The 19536-nt window shown below is 35.9% G+C and overlaps 3 protein-coding genes across 19 annotated transcripts in view; all 3 read left to right on the top strand.

Moving 5' to 3' along the window:
* Window positions 1-4874, top strand: part of dnc (phosphodiesterase dunce) — a 161790-nt gene extending 156916 nt beyond the window's left edge. For all 16 annotated transcript variants that reach the window (XM_068283568.1, XM_068283567.1, XM_068283566.1 and 13 more), the window contains 6 exons: window positions 1807-2156; window positions 2236-2500; window positions 2570-2684; window positions 2760-2922; window positions 2991-3359; window positions 3468-4874. In XM_068283568.1, coding sequence (XP_068139669.1) covers window positions 1807-2156; window positions 2236-2500; window positions 2570-2684; window positions 2760-2922; window positions 2991-3359; window positions 3468-3638 — 1433 coding nt within the window. In that variant the 3' untranslated portion in view covers window positions 3639-4874. The remainder of the gene's footprint in view (window positions 1-1806; window positions 2157-2235; window positions 2501-2569; window positions 2685-2759; window positions 2923-2990; window positions 3360-3467) is intronic.
* A 5133-nt stretch (window positions 4875-10007) lies between these two features.
* On the top strand, window positions 10008-14663 carry Pdzd8 (PDZ domain containing 8). Its single transcript, XM_068302662.1, is given in 9 exon segments — window positions 10008-10774; window positions 10839-11111; window positions 11184-11376; window positions 11433-12364; window positions 12367-12800; window positions 12871-13020; window positions 13083-13718; window positions 13782-14016; window positions 14079-14663. Coding segments are annotated over 9 exon segments (3225 nt in total). The 5' UTR covers window positions 10008-10609; the 3' UTR covers window positions 14286-14663.
* A 1168-nt stretch (window positions 14664-15831) lies between these two features.
* Window positions 15832-18821, top strand: Sclp (leucine rich repeat containing protein 20 sclp). Of its 2 annotated transcripts, none has more exons than XM_068302889.1 (4): window positions 15832-16462; window positions 18073-18216; window positions 18294-18461; window positions 18523-18821. In XM_068302889.1, the coding sequence occupies exons 1-4, from the start codon at window positions 16123-16125 to the stop codon at window positions 18672-18674; spliced, it is 804 nt and encodes a 267-aa protein (XP_068158990.1). In that variant the 5' UTR covers window positions 15832-16122; the 3' UTR covers window positions 18675-18821. The 2 variants fall into 2 exon arrangements, with proteins under 2 accessions (XP_068158990.1, XP_068158991.1); XM_068302890.1 differs by lacking the exon at window positions 15832-16462 and adding an exon at window positions 17696-17880.
* The last annotated feature ends 715 nt before the right edge of the window (window positions 18822-19536 follow it).

Genomic DNA, 19536 nt, shown 5'->3' with positions numbered 1-19536 from the left:
ATGGATGAAGCGTTTTTCAAACAAAGGTGCCCACAGCTAAAGCCAGAAACAACCCAAAACAAGAAAGAGTTGAAAAAGAGAACACAGGAAGAATAAAGCTGGTAGAAATAGATGCGTCACTAGTGACGAATATGGAATACCCTTGATTAAATTCAATAATATGAATTCTAAAAGAAAAGAAACTAAGACTAAGAGTTTGATAATATCTCAAATGAGTCTCCAAAAATATCCCAAATTGATTTATTGCATTGTCTCTTAGATGTTAATTCTGTAATGATTTTAATCATTATTTCGTTTTAATACTTAGTCTTTAATGCTTTCAACAAGGACTGGACGTATGACTGTGTGTGCGTGTAGGTGTAGGTTGATGGCATATTTGCACATTTGTCCATATTTCTGCTTCGCTGGATTCCTAAGTTCTGACTAGAATCCTGAGACCTAAGCGACCGGCAGACCTACCGACCGAACAGCTCTTTACTAAAATTTCAGGCCTATATTAGTTGCTTTTACTGTTGCTGTTGTTGTTATTGTAGTTTATCAAGCATAAAATCGCATTTAGGGTCCGAGACTCGCACACGCCTAATGTCCATTTGTAACACTTCATTTGAAACAGAAGCCGCCAACGTTGACGCCGGCACGGGCTCGGGAAAAGTCAAAACAGGAAGACACAAAAACGATGCCAACCGGGGGGGTAGAAAAGGGGTCGAAAATAGGAGTCGTTGTTTGCTATAGCGTGGAAAAAGCTTATAAAGCTTCCATATATGTATGTAAATGTATACATAAGTATATCTACCCACAGCATGTTAAGCACCTGAAATCGGAATCAGAATTTTTAACATATGCAAAACATGAGAAGAACAAAAAAAAAAAAAAAGAATAAAAAATCATGTGACATGGGGAGATGGCGAGTGGTGAGAGAGAAAGAGACGAAGAGCAGGGCATGAGGGAGAAACCCCGCAGGCAGTGCAAGAATTATGTATGGTGATGAAGATGGCCATGTGATGTGATTGAATGAAATTTATGCATCAATTTTATGAAATTCAAGTAAAGCCTGCCTCTCTTTCTGCTCTTTCATTTTTGGCAAGTTCATAGAAACTTGAGAGAATCCGAGCACATATGGTTGGGCAATTAGAGGAGACCATTTCGAAATTCCTACAATTAAATCTAATCCCTAATGTATGCTATAGTGTTGCCAAAGTTTGTTCACACATGGCGGATAAATCCATAGATAGATTATTCAGTCTTCTAGCATGTTTCGTTCTTTCGTTTTGCAGCGCAATTTGAAATGAATTTTAATTTATGCACAGGCAATTTGAATTTGCGAAACACCAACGCACTGACACACACACACACACATGCAGACACGCAGACACACACAAAAAAACACACACATATACACTTCCATAGAGAAACCTAAAAGTAGGCAATGGAATTTTGAATAGGAAAGTTCTTTGTTTTTTTGTTGTGTGTGTTGTGTATTCTTTCTTTTTTTGTCTGTTGCCAACTCTCTTGAATATTTATGCTTGTTTAAACAACAAAATGATGAGATGGATATAAGAAATGGGTGGATGAGAGACGAGCGTGGGGGAAATGGGCTGAAATGGGCTTGGCTGCTGATGAGGAAGAAATACGAGACTTGCCTTTGATGTCAGTCAGTGTTTTTGTTTTGGCTCGGCTTTTTCTACAGCTTCTGCTGGCACATGAAGCGCATATTATTCCCCTGAGGGTGCATGTGCGAAATTTGAAATCCGTTTCCACTCGTCATATATTAAATGCGTTTTTCTCTTTTTTTTCTCTCCGTGACAGACAAGCAGCAAGAGTTCGATTTACCCTCCCTGCGTGTGGATGATAATCCGGAGCATGCGATTGCCAATGCAGCAGCCAATAGCGCCCAGCAACAACAACAGCAGCAATATCCACGATCACGCTCACCACGCGGTCCGCCCATGTCACAGATAAGCGGTGTGAAGCGTCCACTATCCCATACAAATAGCTTCACTGGTGAACGGTTGCCCACATTCGGCGTGGAAACGCCCAGAGAAAATGAGCTGGGCACCCTACTCGGCGAGCTAGATACCTGGGGCATTGAGATCTTTAAAATTGGCGACTTAAGTTGCAATCGTCCGCTCACCTGTGTGGCATACACCATATTTCAGGTGAGTCTGTTAGTGACTTGAGAAGATTCATATTCTAATTACTTGTTGAACTCTCTTTTTTGTTCTTGTCAACTCACAGAGTAGAGAATTATTGACCAGTCTTATGATACCACCGAAAACTTTTCTTAACTTTATGACTACTCTGGAGGACCACTATGTCAAAGACAATCCGTTTCACAATTCACTGCATGCTGCTGACGTGACACAGAGCACAAATGTGCTACTCAATACACCGGCACTGGAAGGCGTATTCACTCCACTCGAAGTGGGCGGGGCACTGTTCGCCGCTTGTATACACGATGTTGATCATCCTGGCTTAACCAATCAGTTTTTGGTTAACTCAAGTGAGTCTTTGGCCCACAGACAGCAAATCGATTCCCACTTAACTTGTTTGTTCAATCTATTTGTCGCAGGTTCCGAACTAGCATTAATGTACAATGACGAATCTGTTTTGGAAAATCATCATTTAGCTGTTGCCTTTAAATTATTGCAAAATCAAGGATGTGATATTTTCTGTAATATGCAAAAGTAAGTGAATTTGGACTTGTTTGGGAAAACTGAATTCGGTGGACGGAACGGATATCTATATTATCTTCCATTTAGGAAACAACGCCAAACATTGAGGAAAATGGTTATTGATATTGTGCTGTCCACGGATATGTCCAAGCACATGAGTCTGTTGGCCGATTTGAAGACAATGGTGGAAACCAAGAAAGTAGCCGGCTCTGGGGTGCTCCTGCTTGACAACTACACCGATCGCATACAGGTACAAAGCCGGAAAGGAAGTACTTAAAAAACTCTTTTTAACTCTCTGTCTCTTTCATTATCGTGCAGGTGCTTGAGAATCTGGTGCATTGCGCTGATCTCAGCAATCCCACCAAACCTTTACCGCTTTACAAACGATGGGTGGCCCTACTCATGGAGGAATTCTTCCTACAAGGAGACAAGGAGCGCGAGTCGGGCATGGATATTAGTCCCATGTGCGATCGTCACAATGCCACGATTGAGAAATCCCAAGTGGGCTTCATCGATTACATTGTCCATCCACTGTGGGAAACTTGGGCCGACTTGGTGCATCCCGATGCACAGGATATACTCGATACGCTTGAAGAGAACAGAGACTACTATCAAAGCATGATACCACCATCACCGCCGCCATCGGCAGCCGATGATTTGCCACAAGATGAAAAGATACGCTTTCAAGTGAGTGAAACAAAACCCGATATTAATGTTAATGTAGAACGAAGAATGTAGATTAATTTCAAAACTCGATGTGGAGCATCTGATGACATCTAAATTTGTACCTTTTAGGTAACACTGGAAGAATCCGATCAGGAGAACTTGGCCGAACTGGAGGAATGCGATGAGAGCGATGCCACAACAACAACCACACCAGCTGGTAGTATCGATGGCGGCGGCGGAAGCGGAGCTGGTGTTAAACCGTCTGGAAGTCAAAATCAATCGCAACACGGTGGAATGTGACGGAGAGTCGTGGGAATTTATCGCAAATTAACGGAGAAGGTTCACAACTTTTTCCTAATACGTTAGTGACTACTATTAAAAGCAACAACAAAAAAGAAAAGGGAGAAAAAAACAAAACAAACCCCCCCACAAAAAAAAAAAAACCAAAAACAAAACAAAAATTCTATATATATACTTATATATGTTAAACAAATGTTTAAAGCATAAAAACCAAACAGCAATAGCGAAAGTACCGTTTAACTTATAAAGGGAAAAACAAATTAATGAGAGAAAACCAACAAAAGAAAATTAGAAATTTACTTAATGGAAAAATGAGATTGATGTTGAATGAACTATTACTAGATATACTAAAAGAAAAACCAAAAAAAAATTCAAATTTTCATTAACCCAAAAAATATTCTTAACAAAACTAAAAGAAAATTCAAGACAAAAGAAAAAAACAAAACAAATAAACTAAGAAAAATAAGTAAACATTTCATTTTTAACTAAAGAGAAAGAGCAAAAAATGAAAAACTATGAAAACAAAAAAAAAAAAAAAACTAAATAGAAAGATGAAATTTCAAATTAAACATAGACGATTTTTGTTGCATGATTAACAATGGAAAAGATGATGATGATGATTTGTTTTAACACAGTTTTTATTCTTCATTTTAACTTAAGAGAAAAAACACATTAAAATTGATTTGTTTTGTTTTTTTTTTTTTTTTATCTATTGACAAAAATGTGAAACAAATGGAAAAAAGAGTGAAAGTGATGGCCAAGAAGGCAAAGCGAATGTTTTTCAATTTCGAACACAAAAACCAGCGAAAAAGCAGATGTTAAAAACTCTTTTTTTTTATCAATTGAAAACTATTTAAATTATTTGCAAAAATTATTTTTTTTTATATATATACATACATTTTTTTAAAATTATAATTAGACAAAGCAAAAATAAAATAAAAAACGGAGAACTATTAAATGAAAGAAAAATGGTTCCAGTCTACAGCCAGACTGTAGCTTATTTAATAGTCTTTTTTTGTAATATTATTTGTAAATAATTTAAATGTTGGACTCGAATTTAAAAACCAAAACACAACACACAAAAAACTGAAGCCAAAAAAAGAAACAAAAAACAAAAAAAGAAAAAAAACAATACTTAAATGAAACTAAACATAAGAAATTTCGGTTCAAAATTTTTGCAGAAAATCATTTAATTTAATTGCTTCCACAATATAAAACAAAAACAAAAAGAGAAAATATTAATAACAGTCTTCGCAAAAGTTATTTATTTGATAAGCTTAAGAAATGAAAATGAGAATGAGAATGCAAAACAAATTTGCGAAAACAACAAACAAAAAGACTTTTTCCATTACAAACAAAAAAACAAAAATTATATCCAAAAGAAAAATAGAAAATTGAAGCACAAGCAAAAATAAATTTTTCATTTTCAAGAAAAATATATCGGAAGCTAACACTTCGGCCCACCGAAGCTGACATACCCTTGCAATTACGAATGATCTGTGTCTGTCCAGGACATTATAAAATGTCCAATAAAACGTAACATTTCTAATTGCCCAATCTGAATAAATCGCGATTCCTATAAACGATGTGAATAAAATTCATATATGTATAAGTAGATGAATCCCATTCGAGACAAGCAACCAAAATCAAGATCAGATTGACATATGCAACGCAACCCGAGAGATATTGCAGGGGTATAATATTTAAAATCACAAATTAGACTACAAAAACAACAATACACACAAAGAAAATAAGAAAAAAGTCATTGGCTATATATGTATGTAAACATATATACAAATATATACCCAACTAGGCATATACTATTATTCTAAATATTTATGTATATATATATATACCTATTTGTGTATATACAGTCACGATCCGTACGCTGGTGCGTTTAAATAGGATCCGATCAATGTGGCAGGCCAAATTATCAACAAAAGAAGAACGCATAATTTACACTAGATCCCTTTTTACACATATATAAATATATATATATATATATATATATATGTATATATATATATATATATAAACATAGATATATGTATATATATTTGTTTATATATTATACTATTATGTTAATTGTTATTAATTTATTCATTGATTGATTTTTCTCTCCTGTGTTTTTAAAACCCCCATATGTACACATAAAAAACACACACTACACACACAAACACACACTACACCACCTTCACATACACCTGTTTAATTTTTTGTGTTTAAGCGGGCAGGATCCGCGACAATTATGTTGAAATCTTTATTTATATATATATATGTATATATTTTTTTTTTATTACATATATTTATATATATATATGAATATAAATATGTACACATATACATATATATATATATATATATATATATGTATATACCTATAAACAAAAACATGAACCTTGATGGTCTAAAAATATCATTAATAAAACAAAAACCAAAAACAAACAAACAAATTAATTATTCAAATGCACTATTGAAGTTATAGAAGAGAATTATTGTATGTATACAAAATGATACAGGCAGATGATGATGATGATGATAAATATGTGTGTGTTAAATTAAAAAATCAGAAGTAACTAAGCAACCGATGAAGAAACCTAAAATATATATTTATAGATATACATATATGTATATGAAAACATATGAATGGAATACTTTATAGCAATTTAGGCAGCATTGTAAATGTGCGCTTCAGATTTACTTTTGAAACCAAATAAAAACCACAATCACATACTAAACAGAAGTGAAGTGTATCAACCATATACATATATGTATGTGTATAGTTGGTATAATTAACTTTGATATACAGTAGTTAAAGACGGCAAATGTCCATGGCAAACTTAAAACAAACAAACAAACAACTACAAAAGCTACTTTAACCATAATTGAGTGAAATAAATAAATAAAAACAAAAAACAAACAAACAAACATAGATCGACTTTTTTCTCTCCATTAAAATACAAAACGAAAGGAAAGAAGAACTCAGAAAATAAAAACTGAAAACATTTACTTAACCAAATGACTAACCGAAGCGAATTCCACTGAATTGTATTTGTAATTGGCCAAAAACGAGTCATAACAAAAAATAAACCAAAACCGAATGAGAAAGAATGGAGAAGAATTGAAATGCAGAATTGATCAGATTTAATAACTTGGGATTGCTAATTTAATTAGATTGCGTTTAGAGTCAAGTTTGCCAGCCCAGGTTAAACAGTTTTAAAACTCATTCAATTGACAACTTACAAATGCTAAAAGTTCATTTATTTCGCAAAACTGGCCAAATTTCCGCATAACTCAAACATATTCCATGCCAAACATTTAGTATACAGAGAAGATTGCATTTCGCAAAATGTTTACGGTTTGTGTTTAAACAAAACGAACACCACACAACAAAAAACTGCAAATCAAACTGAGAAATCTTGCTCAATTGATTTGCCAACGAATTTTGAATACGATTCGTGGATAATGAACAACAATCGCGATCAGGCAATACTTATAATAATATATACTACATGTAATCCCAAAAATCGGAGATAGAATTATATATGTATTTTTGTGTGCATGTGTGTAGCTCTATTATAATTATGCCCAGATAAATTTGTAATTTACCAGAGTATTACACATTATATACCATATACAATGCATACATACATAGATAGATCTAAAGGCATACAAAGAACCATTCATTAATACATATATACATACATATATAAAATGCCAAATGGCAGCAGTTACAGAATAGAATAGAAGAAAAGTATTTAACTTATATCCCATATGTTGTTGTATGTGTATTTAGTGTGTACTTGATGAATTTATTAGATCCAATACCCCTAATCGTAAATCGTAAACCGTAAACCGTAAACCGTAAAAACCGAAACGCAAGTAGCAGAAAAGCAATTTAATAAATGTGAAAAACAATGTCCTGAATCATAATTAGAGATTAGGGTGACACACACAATGAGATGTATACATGTATGTGTTACATATAAGCATTATCTTGATCTAATTTTTGGTTTAACCACACCTTAACTCGATATCGAATTCAAACTAAACTCGTATCTAACTCAATTTCGATGGCTGTGGCCAATATGGTTGCCCAGTTTGTTGACTGAAATTGATGATAAGTAACACACACATACACATATGCTCTTTATATATACACACACACCTGCACTTATATGAATATATATACATATATTTATATGCATATGTACATATATGTATATGTATGTATAAGTATATAAGTGAATTCAAATATCTAGAGTTAAATATATTTTGTTTGTATCAAAAAAGTAAATGGAAATGTGCCGCAAATATCGAGATATCAATGTTCTTTATATAAATCTATATATGTATGGTATAGAAATTATATTCGTAAAAATATAACTTTTTTTTTGTTTGTTTTATATACATACATACACCTAGAACATCTACACATACATACATATAAATGAACAAATTGAAAAAAAGATTTCTCTGATATTATAGTTGTAGATGAATTTTTTTTTTTTTTTTTGAAAAATTATTTAATAAAACCACAAACGGACACACACTCACACAAACATTCTCACATACAAAATTACAATTTAAACCAAATGAAAGGGAAATTACATAGAAAGAAACAGTTTTTTACTATCAAAAATTAATGAAATGTAAAACACCAACAAAAATCCAAAAAAGAAAGAAAAAAAAACAGAAACTAATTAACTAACATTATAAAATTTACACGTCATAGAAAATTAACGCAGGCGAAGACGGTTGTTAAACAAAAATAAAAACATAAGATGTAATGGTCAAGAAGAGAAGTCTTTAAATTGAGATGGTAATGTATATATATATATATATATATATATATATATGTGTATGTATATATATGTATATATATATATGCAAATGCGATTGTAACGCTGGCGTTACTATATATAAAAAAAACTATGTTTTTTAAATGTTTTTTTTTCCAATTCTGGATTTGGTTTTTTCGGAAACTTATACACATATTTTACCAACACACAGCAAGAATACAATAGACAGATACACGCACACACACAATCAGACACCAAAATGAAATGAAAAGCAAGAAAATAAAATATATGAGTTGAACGAACGAATTGAACAATTTGAAATTCAAAGCGTCAAAAATGCCAAGAACTAGCAATAGCGGTCAAACAGAATAGAACCGATATAAAATTTAAAGAAATGAGCAAAATATATATACAATATGTATATAATAACGTACATGTATGTGTACAAGTTATATGTATGTATATGAAATCTTACCACTGAACTTCATCAGGTTAAGTCACCTAATTAAATGATATTTATAATGAAAACCAAATTGGAAATACAAATTTATAGTTTTTTTTTTGCCTCTCTAAACAAGAAAATAAAAATCTAATGAAACCATAGGCATATGTATATGTATATTCTATGTATATATGTATATGTAGCTATGTATGTGTAATAAGGGTAAACAAAAGAAAAACAAAACAAAAAAATGCATGCAAAAATAAAAAAAAGGTAAAAATAAAGTAATATTGAAACCCACAACAAAAAAATAAATAAAACCAAAAAAAAAAAAAAAAAAAATGGAGAAAAAAACTCAAGGCATATTACAAGAGAATCAGAAAACCTAAGAAAAGGAGAAAACATATAACGTAACAACAAAACAGAGAAATGATGATACAGACAAATTAATAAATCTAAATAAATGAAGAGATAAAATATTTCAGAAACTTTCGAGCGTTTAAAAAATGTTACCCGGAAGGTGGGGGTGTCGACAAGGACCTTTTTGTTATAGGGTTTTTTATGGGTTTTGTTTGTGGCTAACTGTCCTTAATATGATCGAATTTTGGGCACTTTCTGTTTTTGGGACTCGCAATTTGCAATGAACTAGGACATTAAGAATCTGTTTGTGCCCCTCGAAGAGGGTCATCAAGGACTAGAGTGTGATTAAGGGACATCCTGATCGTCCTTAAAATGGCTGATTTATATAGATTTTTTTGTGACTTATTGGCTACTTTCCTGAGTAATATTTTAGGATATCTTCAATGCAGATCGATAATTCCAATCCTGGAGGATGCAGATAATATTCTTTATTTTGTTTCTCAGCGCTAATTTTAACAAATCCTGCCACAGGACCTAACTATAAAATGTTTTCAACTTTGGAAAATATCAAATGTCTGTTTGCCACTTAAAAAAGATAGCGTTGCTTTAAAAATTACATTTAAAAAGCTAAACGTTTTAATAAAAAAAAAATACCCTGTCAAGAGAAATACAAATATTTTCATCGGAGGATTGTATGTAAAGCGTATGTCCATGACTATGCAAATATTTCGACAAGTGTACCGAAAATTGATTATATTGAAGTAAAAATCCCTTTCTTAGGGCGTTACCAAATGACTGACGAGAATAAATGTATCCTTAGCGCAAGGGTATGGCAAGCAGATGTTCATGGAGCATGCGCAGTAGCTTCCAGCAGGCAGCAACGAATACATATTGATTTTGATTCACACTTAGACTAGTGTATACATATGTGCGACTGTGGAAAGTTGAAGTGTTAGCGAAACAGCTGCCACAGTTAATACCAAATTAGCCGAATTAAAAGAAAAAGAAAACAACCGAAAAATACACAAAAAAAAAAAATGATGAAAGATGATTAGCTAGCATTGGAATTCGTTATTGCAAATCTAGAGACAAAATATGGAAAATGTCTATATCTGACGGAAATGGACTGGACTGGATAATGCGTAGTTATCTGGACATGTAGGACGCAATTTTACAAATATAAACTAAATAAAAAAAAAAAAAAACCCCAAACCAAAACAAGGAACGAAGAATAAAGAAAAGACTGAAAACTGATTTGTTGTCACATGTCCTAAGGTCAAGGGAAAAGGGAAAGGCCAACGCATTCCAAAGTAAAAAGCCCCCTGACCTCCACGCCCTACCCTTACTTCATCCCCACCAGACTAATCATGGAGATACCCATTTCGAATTTAATTCTGTTATGTTTGATTTTTCTGCTAATTGGCGGAGTGATTATCATACTATTGCAATATTTGATTTTCATCAAATTCTCCAATCTACCAGACGAAAGTGAAGAGCAGAAACAGATAAACGCCAAGTATTCGCTGCCTTTGGTAAGTGTCTTCACTCACATTTGCTTTTGCATCCTTTTGCCTAATTTTTTTATTCTCCTCGTAGAACATTAAGCAAACGGCCCGCAATCTCAATGATCCGTCAATGGGCAACAGTTGTAACGAGAGTCAGGACCAAAGCCAGAGCCATTTAGGCAATGTGGATGCGAACCTTCAAGGGGCATCGGCTTTGGTTTCCCTCAATTTTGTTATGCAGTTTCTTTTCCATGAATTCAAGAACTCCAATCGTGTACGAAAATGGTTTTATCGAAAGTTATCTATTGAGCTAGATGAGCTAGTGACCAAAACTACAACTGGCAAGTTGTTAGACAAATTAACGGTAAGTCTAAATCGTAGAAATCATTAAATAACACGTTTCAATATGTATCACGTTTCAAATCTTTATTCGCAGATCAAAGAACTTGAATTGGGTGATCAGTTTCCCGACATTAGGTCTCTGTCGGTGCACAATGTCGAATTGGACGAAGGAGAGCAACGCATAGAGAATTTAGATCTGCTTCTGGACATTAACTATGTGGGCAATTTCTCCACATCAATCGATGCGGATATGGTGCTGGGCAAGAAGGGTTCTATCATGCTTAAAGGTGAGACAGACAAAACGATAGGCCAAAATGGTTTAATTGACAGCAAATATTTGCAGTAAAACAACTTTCGGGAATGGCGCGATTGCAATTTACACGAAAACCGTATACCCACTGGTCGCTTAGCTTCTTGGGAGATCCCGAACTAATTTTAGACATTGAGTCCAAATACCAGGGACGTCAAATGCAATCAAATATCACGAATCTTATATCAAATCAAATACGCAAGGCGGTGCGCCGCAAACACACTTTGCCCAACTATAAATTACGCTACAAGCCTTTCTTCCACTGGACAGCCGAGGAGGAGGTCAGCGACTGCGACATTCAGCCTAATGGTCTGCTCACAGTCAAGGTGTCTGAGCTATCGAGACTGATGCCTTGGGCAAATCATGGCGACAATGTTGAGAGTGATGTCTACTGTACCATAACACTGGCTCCGGTGCCATTTATCGAGGCCCACCAGAAGGATAGCCGCAATGTGCTCATCTCTCTGGACGTTTATATACACAAAGCAAAGAATCAACAGATTGGCATTGTTTTTAAGCAGAGCAGCAGCCAGGTGGTCAGAATCGAGTCGGTGCTACCGAACACCCCTGCTTGCAAGTCACAACTATTGGCCGGCGATGCTTTAGTTGCCATCGAAGGCAAACAGGTGACAACAATTCAGCAAATAGCCAAAGTGGTCAAGAACCTGCAGGCCACCGTATTCTGTTTGCGAATTGAGCGCTTTATTCCCGGTATCATACGCAATGATGCCATTTTGGAGGATCTGGATAAATACGATGATCTCTGCCCTATTCACGCGACGACGACAGCAGCAGCTAAACTCGAGCAAACGCAATCCCCAGAGGAATTACCCGTTGAGGTAACAAATTCAGGGGTCAGTGGCGGAAGCGGTGCCAGTGTGAAGCATTTAGTTGTCAAGCCTACTCAAAGTCGACACTCCACCGAGTCGAGCCTTAATAGTACGCCAACAAATTCACCGTCACCTAAAAGTCGAATATTATTGCCAAGGCAATTAAAAAGACAATGAGTAGAGAGAGCGGCGACAAGGACAAGGAAAGAGATAAAGACAAAGACAAGGAGCGAGAAAAGGATAGGGACAGGGATAAAGAAAAGGATTTACTGCCGGCTACGAGCTTCTGCTCAAGTGAGAAGTCTAGCGAGGATGTTTACTATTTTTATCAGCACTCGACGATTGATTGTGCCTTCAGCCCATTGGTACACATGAACGATGTTTGCAGCTTTAACTTGGATGCCAATAGCCGATTCCTTAACATCTGCGTCTTTGGCAAAAGTGCTGGCGAGAGGATCCTTCTGGGCTATAACAACATACAAATTAGTCAGATTCTTGTCGAGTGCTCGGAGACCAGCCTGCATCAGTGCTTCAAGCAGATAGCCCTTAATCCAGCCAGCCTGCAGGCAGTGTATGTAAAGACATATTTATGTATCTTGAATTTAATTGCCATTTTTAGGATTTCCTTTTCGAATTTTCAGTAAGATGCACCACCTCTCGAATCAGTCAGGCTTCAATCCCAGTTTATGTTTTGGTGATATTCTTCTTGCCTTCTCCTGGCTGGGCAATCCAAATGTAACTCTCAACGAGATGGGAACCAAAAACACCACAAAGCAAACCTCTCCATCCAGGTAGGGATTGCGCTTTAAATTGAATATTAAAGCAAATAAACATAAGAACGGTGATTTTTCAGGAACTACACGACTTCTAGTGATAAAGCTGGTGAGGACAACCTTTCGGATGGCATATCATTGAGATCTACAGGCACAACTGCAGACAGCGGCATTTCCAGTATCTCTTCGACGGCTTCGCCCCGAGCCCACAACTTTGTCCGCACGCACTTTCATCGGGCCACTCAGTGTGACTTTTGTGGCAAGAAAATCTGGCTGAAGGATGCCATGCAGTGTCAGGAGTGTTCAATGTCGTGCCACAAGAAATGCATAGCCAAGTGCCAAAATGCAACAGTCTGTGGGCCCGTCGATTGCTCCGCATCGTTGCCACCGCCTGCTGCCTCCATGGTAAATAAGCCAGAGTTCACCATTACCGAAGCGGAAAACTTGGGACTGGTTGAATCGAAGGCAATTGGCTCTGGTCCACCAGACGAGCCGGCGGCTACTTTAAGTGGTGCCCCTGGTGGGGAACAGGCGCAGCAGCAATCGGGCCTCGATGTGCATAGGCCGAGTCTTACTGGAATGCTGGCACAGGGTATCAAACGTCAGGCCAGTAATCTGGATATTCCAGGTATTGTGTCATCGCTGACGGGTAGCAGTCAAAGCGGCGCAGTAAACTCAAAGAGCCTCCCCCCGAGCCCCCAGCATACACCATCGCGGTGAGTTTAATGATAGTTAACTTGAATATCAATTTAAAATAACTGTCGCCTCTTTGCAAACAGGAAATCATCCATAGCCGAGGAGGCTCAGCAGAATCCATTTGATCGTGTTACACAGCATTTGGAAGCATTGCCTGTCGACTGTACAGTTCTTAGTTACGATCAGGTTATTATCATTACCGAGCCAATTATACGGCACTCCCGCAACGAAGACCTTATGAACCTGGCCAAGAGCTCCAGCAAGCATCTCTACGCCAGTCAGCCGCCCGATGAGCGAGTGTCCAAAATCAATGAACTGGTAAATTATACACTTGAGCCAGCTAAGGACTCGACAATCACTTCGTTTGTTTCTTTTTGCAGCTAAGTAAATTGAAAATCGCCTTAGATGCCGAAACCGAAGGTTACACAATGATGAACGATGTCGAGAAGGCCACCGAATCATCGCTTTGGAAGCCAACAACGATCAGCATCGAGAACAAGTCTGATGAACGTGTCCAAGCCCTTAGCATTATAATGCTGTACTTGTGCACAGGACTTCAGCATGCCCAGGGTGTGGTATTGCAGTAGTTATGTCGGGGTTAATTACTTTTACTGTAATTACTTTTTAAGCAGTAGACTGGAAATGTGTTAGTGAGCTAACTTATGGGCATTTTTATTACATACATACAAACATTCAATACGTGTTGTGGCATACCTACTACTTACCTACTTTACCTATTGAATAATTATTTTTTAGCCGTGTTTGTTCTAATCGAATTCAACGCTTTATTTGTCGGTTTTTAATGAAATGAAATCTGTATATGAATATTGTATTACTATCTACTATATAACAATACCTATATCTAAAATAATGTTGAGTATACAAATCGGATACAATATCAATGATATCCCTTCTAGAGTTTCAACTTGTTTTTTGACGAATAAATGAAATATTTTAAAACTAGAGCCACTATCAATTCCAATCTATTTTCGAGTTTATCATTTCGCTACAAATTTTCCAGAACTACCTCTGCCTCTGTGTTCAGAGTAGATTAATAATACATACATATGTATGTTCGACACGGCAGCGAAAGTTTTTCTTTAGCTTTTGTGATATGAAAAGCTTATGAAAGTGCCAAAAAAAACTTTCGTTTTATGAGAATTTGTTGAATGTCAAAGACTAAAAAGCTGCAAGTAGTGAAAACATTTGCCGTTATTATTCCTTTTGATCGGAATTCTGGAAACAGCTTGTCCTTGTCAATCGTATATCTACTCATTATTGTTAATAATACAGATATATATAAATATATATAATAAATATCATTGTATTTTGTTTTGACTGGCAAGTGTGCGGAAAATTTCCGACTATAAACAGTTCCGGTATCTGAAAAGCGACAGTTGGGCCAATGCGTAAAATCTCAGATCGTATATATGTATACATATATATGTAAAAGAACATATAACTATAGAATCAGAAGTGTGTTCGTCTCTCTCTATGCTCTCTCTCTCTCTCCCTTACTCTCACTCTCTCTCTCTCCCAGTGGCTCTCTGTTTTTGTATTGAACTTTTACACTTTTCCCGCTGTGGCAGGCAGAACACTCGAATGGGCCAAGAGAAGGACTGTTTATAACAGAGGGTATTGCTCTTACAATGACAAGACATTTTCGTACCCATATAACGGCGATAAAGGGTATTATCTATAGCTCTATCGGTTCCTAATCAGAAATGTTTTACAAGTAATTTTCATGTTTCTTTCTTGAATAACATGATATATGGACAATTTTTTGTAAATGGAATGTACAAATTTGTTGTTCCTTTGATTTTTACAGAGCCCATCGACTCTTTTGAATGATAAATAAAAGACATAAATTTCAATTCAATAATTTGAGACTCAACTTGATTTTTCTTGAATTTTCATGGTATACTTTATAGGAAAACACCTTAAGGCAATTTTTGATTTATGTATTAGTTTTCCTTTTTTAATCACTTATGAAATCGGTGAGTGTATTTTGAAATTCGGTTCAATGTCATTTAAAGCCAATTTTGTGTGTTATTATTTTTGTTGTTTTTCTTGCCATTTTACGTTTGGTTTTGTTTTTATTTTTTTTTTTTTTTAATTCATTTGATTTTTTTTTCTTTGTTTTGTTGTGCGCAGTTTTTCTTTCTTCTTCCGTGCTATAAAAACGGAAAGTAAAAAAGCATTTTCAATATTTCAATGCGCAGGAGAGGCACGTTCAGTTGGTTGTGAAAAAGTTAACGGCAAAAGCTAAAACAACAATTATACATAGACAAACATAAACATTTATAAAAAATCAGTTATTTCAATATTCCGATCAAAAATTTAAGTGACAAATCCTACTTTGTTCCTGTTTTTTTTTTTTGTTTTGTTTTTGTGAAGTGAATTTTTCGTTAAGTGATCGTAAAAATGCGACCCTTCGGCAACGATATCACAAATATTCCCAATAATAATGGTGGAGGCGGGAACGGTAACGGTGGTGGTGGAGATGATCATACGAATGCAAACTCAACTAATGGCAATAACAATGCGACTACCAATACAGATGCCAATGGAAATCAAGATAATGTTGGCGATAATGCAAATCATAACGATAATAGCAACATCCCCGTAGCAATTACAGATGACCCACGTATTCCACCGCATATAGCCAGAATCGGTGGTGTTGCGGCATTCTCACCCATCGCTGGAAAGGGTGTTATACGCGTTGTGCGTCGCTGTGAGGACGCCAAAGAGAACAACAAACTGGGTAAGTGCGGCGCAATACATCAAATCTTCGATTGAGTAAAGTTCTTTTCGGAATACTTTTTTTGTTTTTGTATATAAGACAAATTTGAATGTAAGTCGTAAAAGTGGAATACCCATCATCATCATCATCACGAAAGAAAACTTGGCCATTTGCCAATTTCAGTTATTGCGCACTGAATGCAACAATTTGTTTATACTGAACTCACTTGCACCCGCACCCGCACCCAGAGATAGACCCACCCATCCAGCCATTCAAAACATGTGAGCTAAAGTGCGTCGCTTTAAATCGATTCGAGTATGTGTCAGCCAACTCTAATTGCATTTGAATGTGTACATTTCCAGTAATGAACCAACACAATTGACAAAGAACGGTCTAATAAACCATATATGGTTTTAAGGTGATAACAACAATTTCTTTCCCACACACTATGCCAAATTTATTGATAGTGGCCAAAGAAGTCAGAACTCAGACCATGGCTTTGATATGGGAATGCCGAAGGCTGATTCATCACACACTTTGGGTTATTTATCAAAAACAATTTTGACATCATTAATGAACAATTTGGTCAAAATGTGTAACTGTAACTCTTCAAAGCCTTATTCAACCGAAAAAGCTTTATGCAATTGATCAAACCTCTTGCGTTTCCTTAATAAACGCACGCGATCCATATACTTTAAAATGGGAATTCGTAGTGTAACAGTCACAGTTGACTGAAATCGAGGCTGAGATATATGTATAAGAGTTATATCTTGATTACCTCACAGCCAGATTATGAACCAACGATTCGAAATAATTCAAGAAGTAGTATCTACGTTATGAACGTTGTTGCTTGTCCTGATAACGATTCCCTTGTTGAACTAGGTTCGGTTTGAATCAAAGTACTATAGGAAGTTACTTCGTTATACTTATATATAGTATTTCTATAGCCAAATATATATTACGATTTGTGAAGTGCTTTCAATCTCAGTGGGGGATTGAGATAATTTCCACGAAATAAACACATCATTGTGATAAAATCGGTTTACTCTTATACACTCTTTATTTTGACAGGGAGAATTTGTAAAATTATGATTCATGGGAGAGAATCTCACTCTTTCTCCCTCTTTCTCTCTCACCCAAATGTAAAAGCTTTATCGTGTTGAGAGACAAAGTTGTCGCCTAAAGCATAGTAGTAGTCCATGCTCAGATCGTGCGTGGAAGAAGAGTCAACTTATGTTTAGTCGAGTTCGACACATTCACGTGCTCAGTTGGTTACGTGAAAGTCTATATGTATAGCTGTAGCTAGGTGTATTCGTAAGTTGGGTCATTGATGAGTAGTTCTCCCTGTGGGTAGAACGCATGGAGAGACGCCGAGATGGCACATAGTGTGGTGAAAGTGATTGAACGGTGTGAAAATGCAACAGAAGACTGCAATTTGGGTAAGGGAAGCAACAAATCGCCCGATATGCATACATATATAGAAAATATTTTTATACTTTGAATGTTAGACGCCATCTATCATTAGCTTTACGCGAAAGCTTTCACTTAGTAAGGCGAAAGCTCTCACAAGGCAAATTTCAGATATATAGTTTAGTAATGAATGTATCTTTCATCCATGTATATATTTTCAGATCTATCACAATGTGAACTCATGCAAATACCAGATGCTGTATATCATCTGATGCGAAACACAGAACTCCAGACATGTAATCTAAGTGGCAATGTCCTTAAGAAAGTGTCGCCGAAATTCGCCCTCAAGTTCAGTGCCATTACAGGTGGGTGAACTATAAACATGACAAATTGCATTATGATTAATTCTTAATTTTTAAAAAATTTGGTTTTTTTTTTACAGATCTCAATCTATCACACAATCAACTGACGAGACTGCCCGATGAATTTGCCAGTCTTACTGAGTTGACCAGACTAAATATTTCAAATAACTCGTTCATTGTATTACCTCAGGTTGTCTTCAAATTGCCGAATCTTACCACTTTGGATGCCCAAAACAATGCCATACTGGGTAAGTGACCACATGTGGAGCTATTGGGAGGAGAGCTATATCAGACAATTCCTTTTTACAGAGATTGACACTGAAGAGGCTATTACCAGCAACCAATTGGCTTTGGTGGATCTACGTAACAATCCATTGAGCAGAAATTGCCGTCGCAAATTGCAAGATTTTCAGACTTCGTTTCGCCTTGAGATCTCCAATGATGTAGAAGACGATTGGTAGAATTTTGGCATTTTTGATAAAAGCTTCAACCAAATACTACAATGTACAACAAATCTCTCGTTATCTCTGGAAAGATATCTTTCCTTCATACTTATTATTTATTGTGTTTATAAATTTATAATATAATAAAAACAAGAACGAAATCAACATATGGGACTTGTTTTTAATATATGTAGGTAGAGGGTTATAAGTTATTAGGTTTCAATATTTCTGTATAATGGTAAACCAATGGGTCATAAAAAGAGTGGTAGGTATTTTATGCATTATTTCATTGCGGAAAATGTTTATGGCCTATAATTACTTCGGATCACATCTACGGTACATTTCCACTTACATTTATGGTATGTGGTACTTTTCACAATCCTGGACCGGATCACTTCGTAGGGGCTGTGTGACAACTTCAAGTTGCAAAATGTTATAATCCATTAACTACAAATATGGTGCTAACCATATTGAGCATGATTTCGGAAACTTAAGATTCAGTCAATGCTTACAACATTGCCACAGCCTCCCCCAATCAATATACAGATACATAAAAGTATTAGAAATGCATCGGGACAACTGAGAACTATTGGGTGGATAGGGCTAAACTTTAGACTGAAAGAAGAAAGAAGGGTGTCTCCACAGTGTTTTGCAGTTAACGTGGCGCCCTCACTGTTTCTCCAGCTCTCCATCATTACCGCCCTCTCAGCGCTGTCTCTCTCTCTCTCTCACTCTCTCTCTCTTCTTCAGTGGTCACTCTCTGAGAGTCTAGTGGACAGCAAACAGACAACGCGCAATTAAAGCCAGCCCAAAAGCAACGCAACAGGTTTGGCAACATGGTGAGAGAAGACATATGTATATACGAGATACCGATCACATG

Source organism: Drosophila tropicalis, unplaced genomic scaffold, assembly GCF_018151085.1.
Source record: "Drosophila tropicalis isolate 14030-0801.00 unplaced genomic scaffold, ASM1815108v1 contig_158, whole genome shotgun sequence".
Classification (NCBI taxonomy): Eukaryota; Metazoa; Arthropoda; class Insecta; order Diptera; family Drosophilidae; genus Drosophila; species Drosophila tropicalis.
This window is presented reverse-complemented; position numbering and strand designations above follow the sequence as displayed.

Bases quoted from the DNA above. Each gene is read 5' to 3' on its own strand.
- Sclp (XM_068302889.1), top strand. From the start codon at position 16,123: ATGCGACCCTTCGGCAACGATATCACAAATATTCCCAATAATAATGGT. The intron at 16,463-18,072 runs GTAAGTGCGGCG...ATATATTTTCAG, and splicing joins CAAAGAGAACAACAAACTGG to ATCTATCACAATGTGAACTC. The intron at 18,217-18,293 runs GTGGGTGAACTA...TTTTTTTTACAG, and splicing joins CAAGTTCAGTGCCATTACAG to ATCTCAATCTATCACACAAT.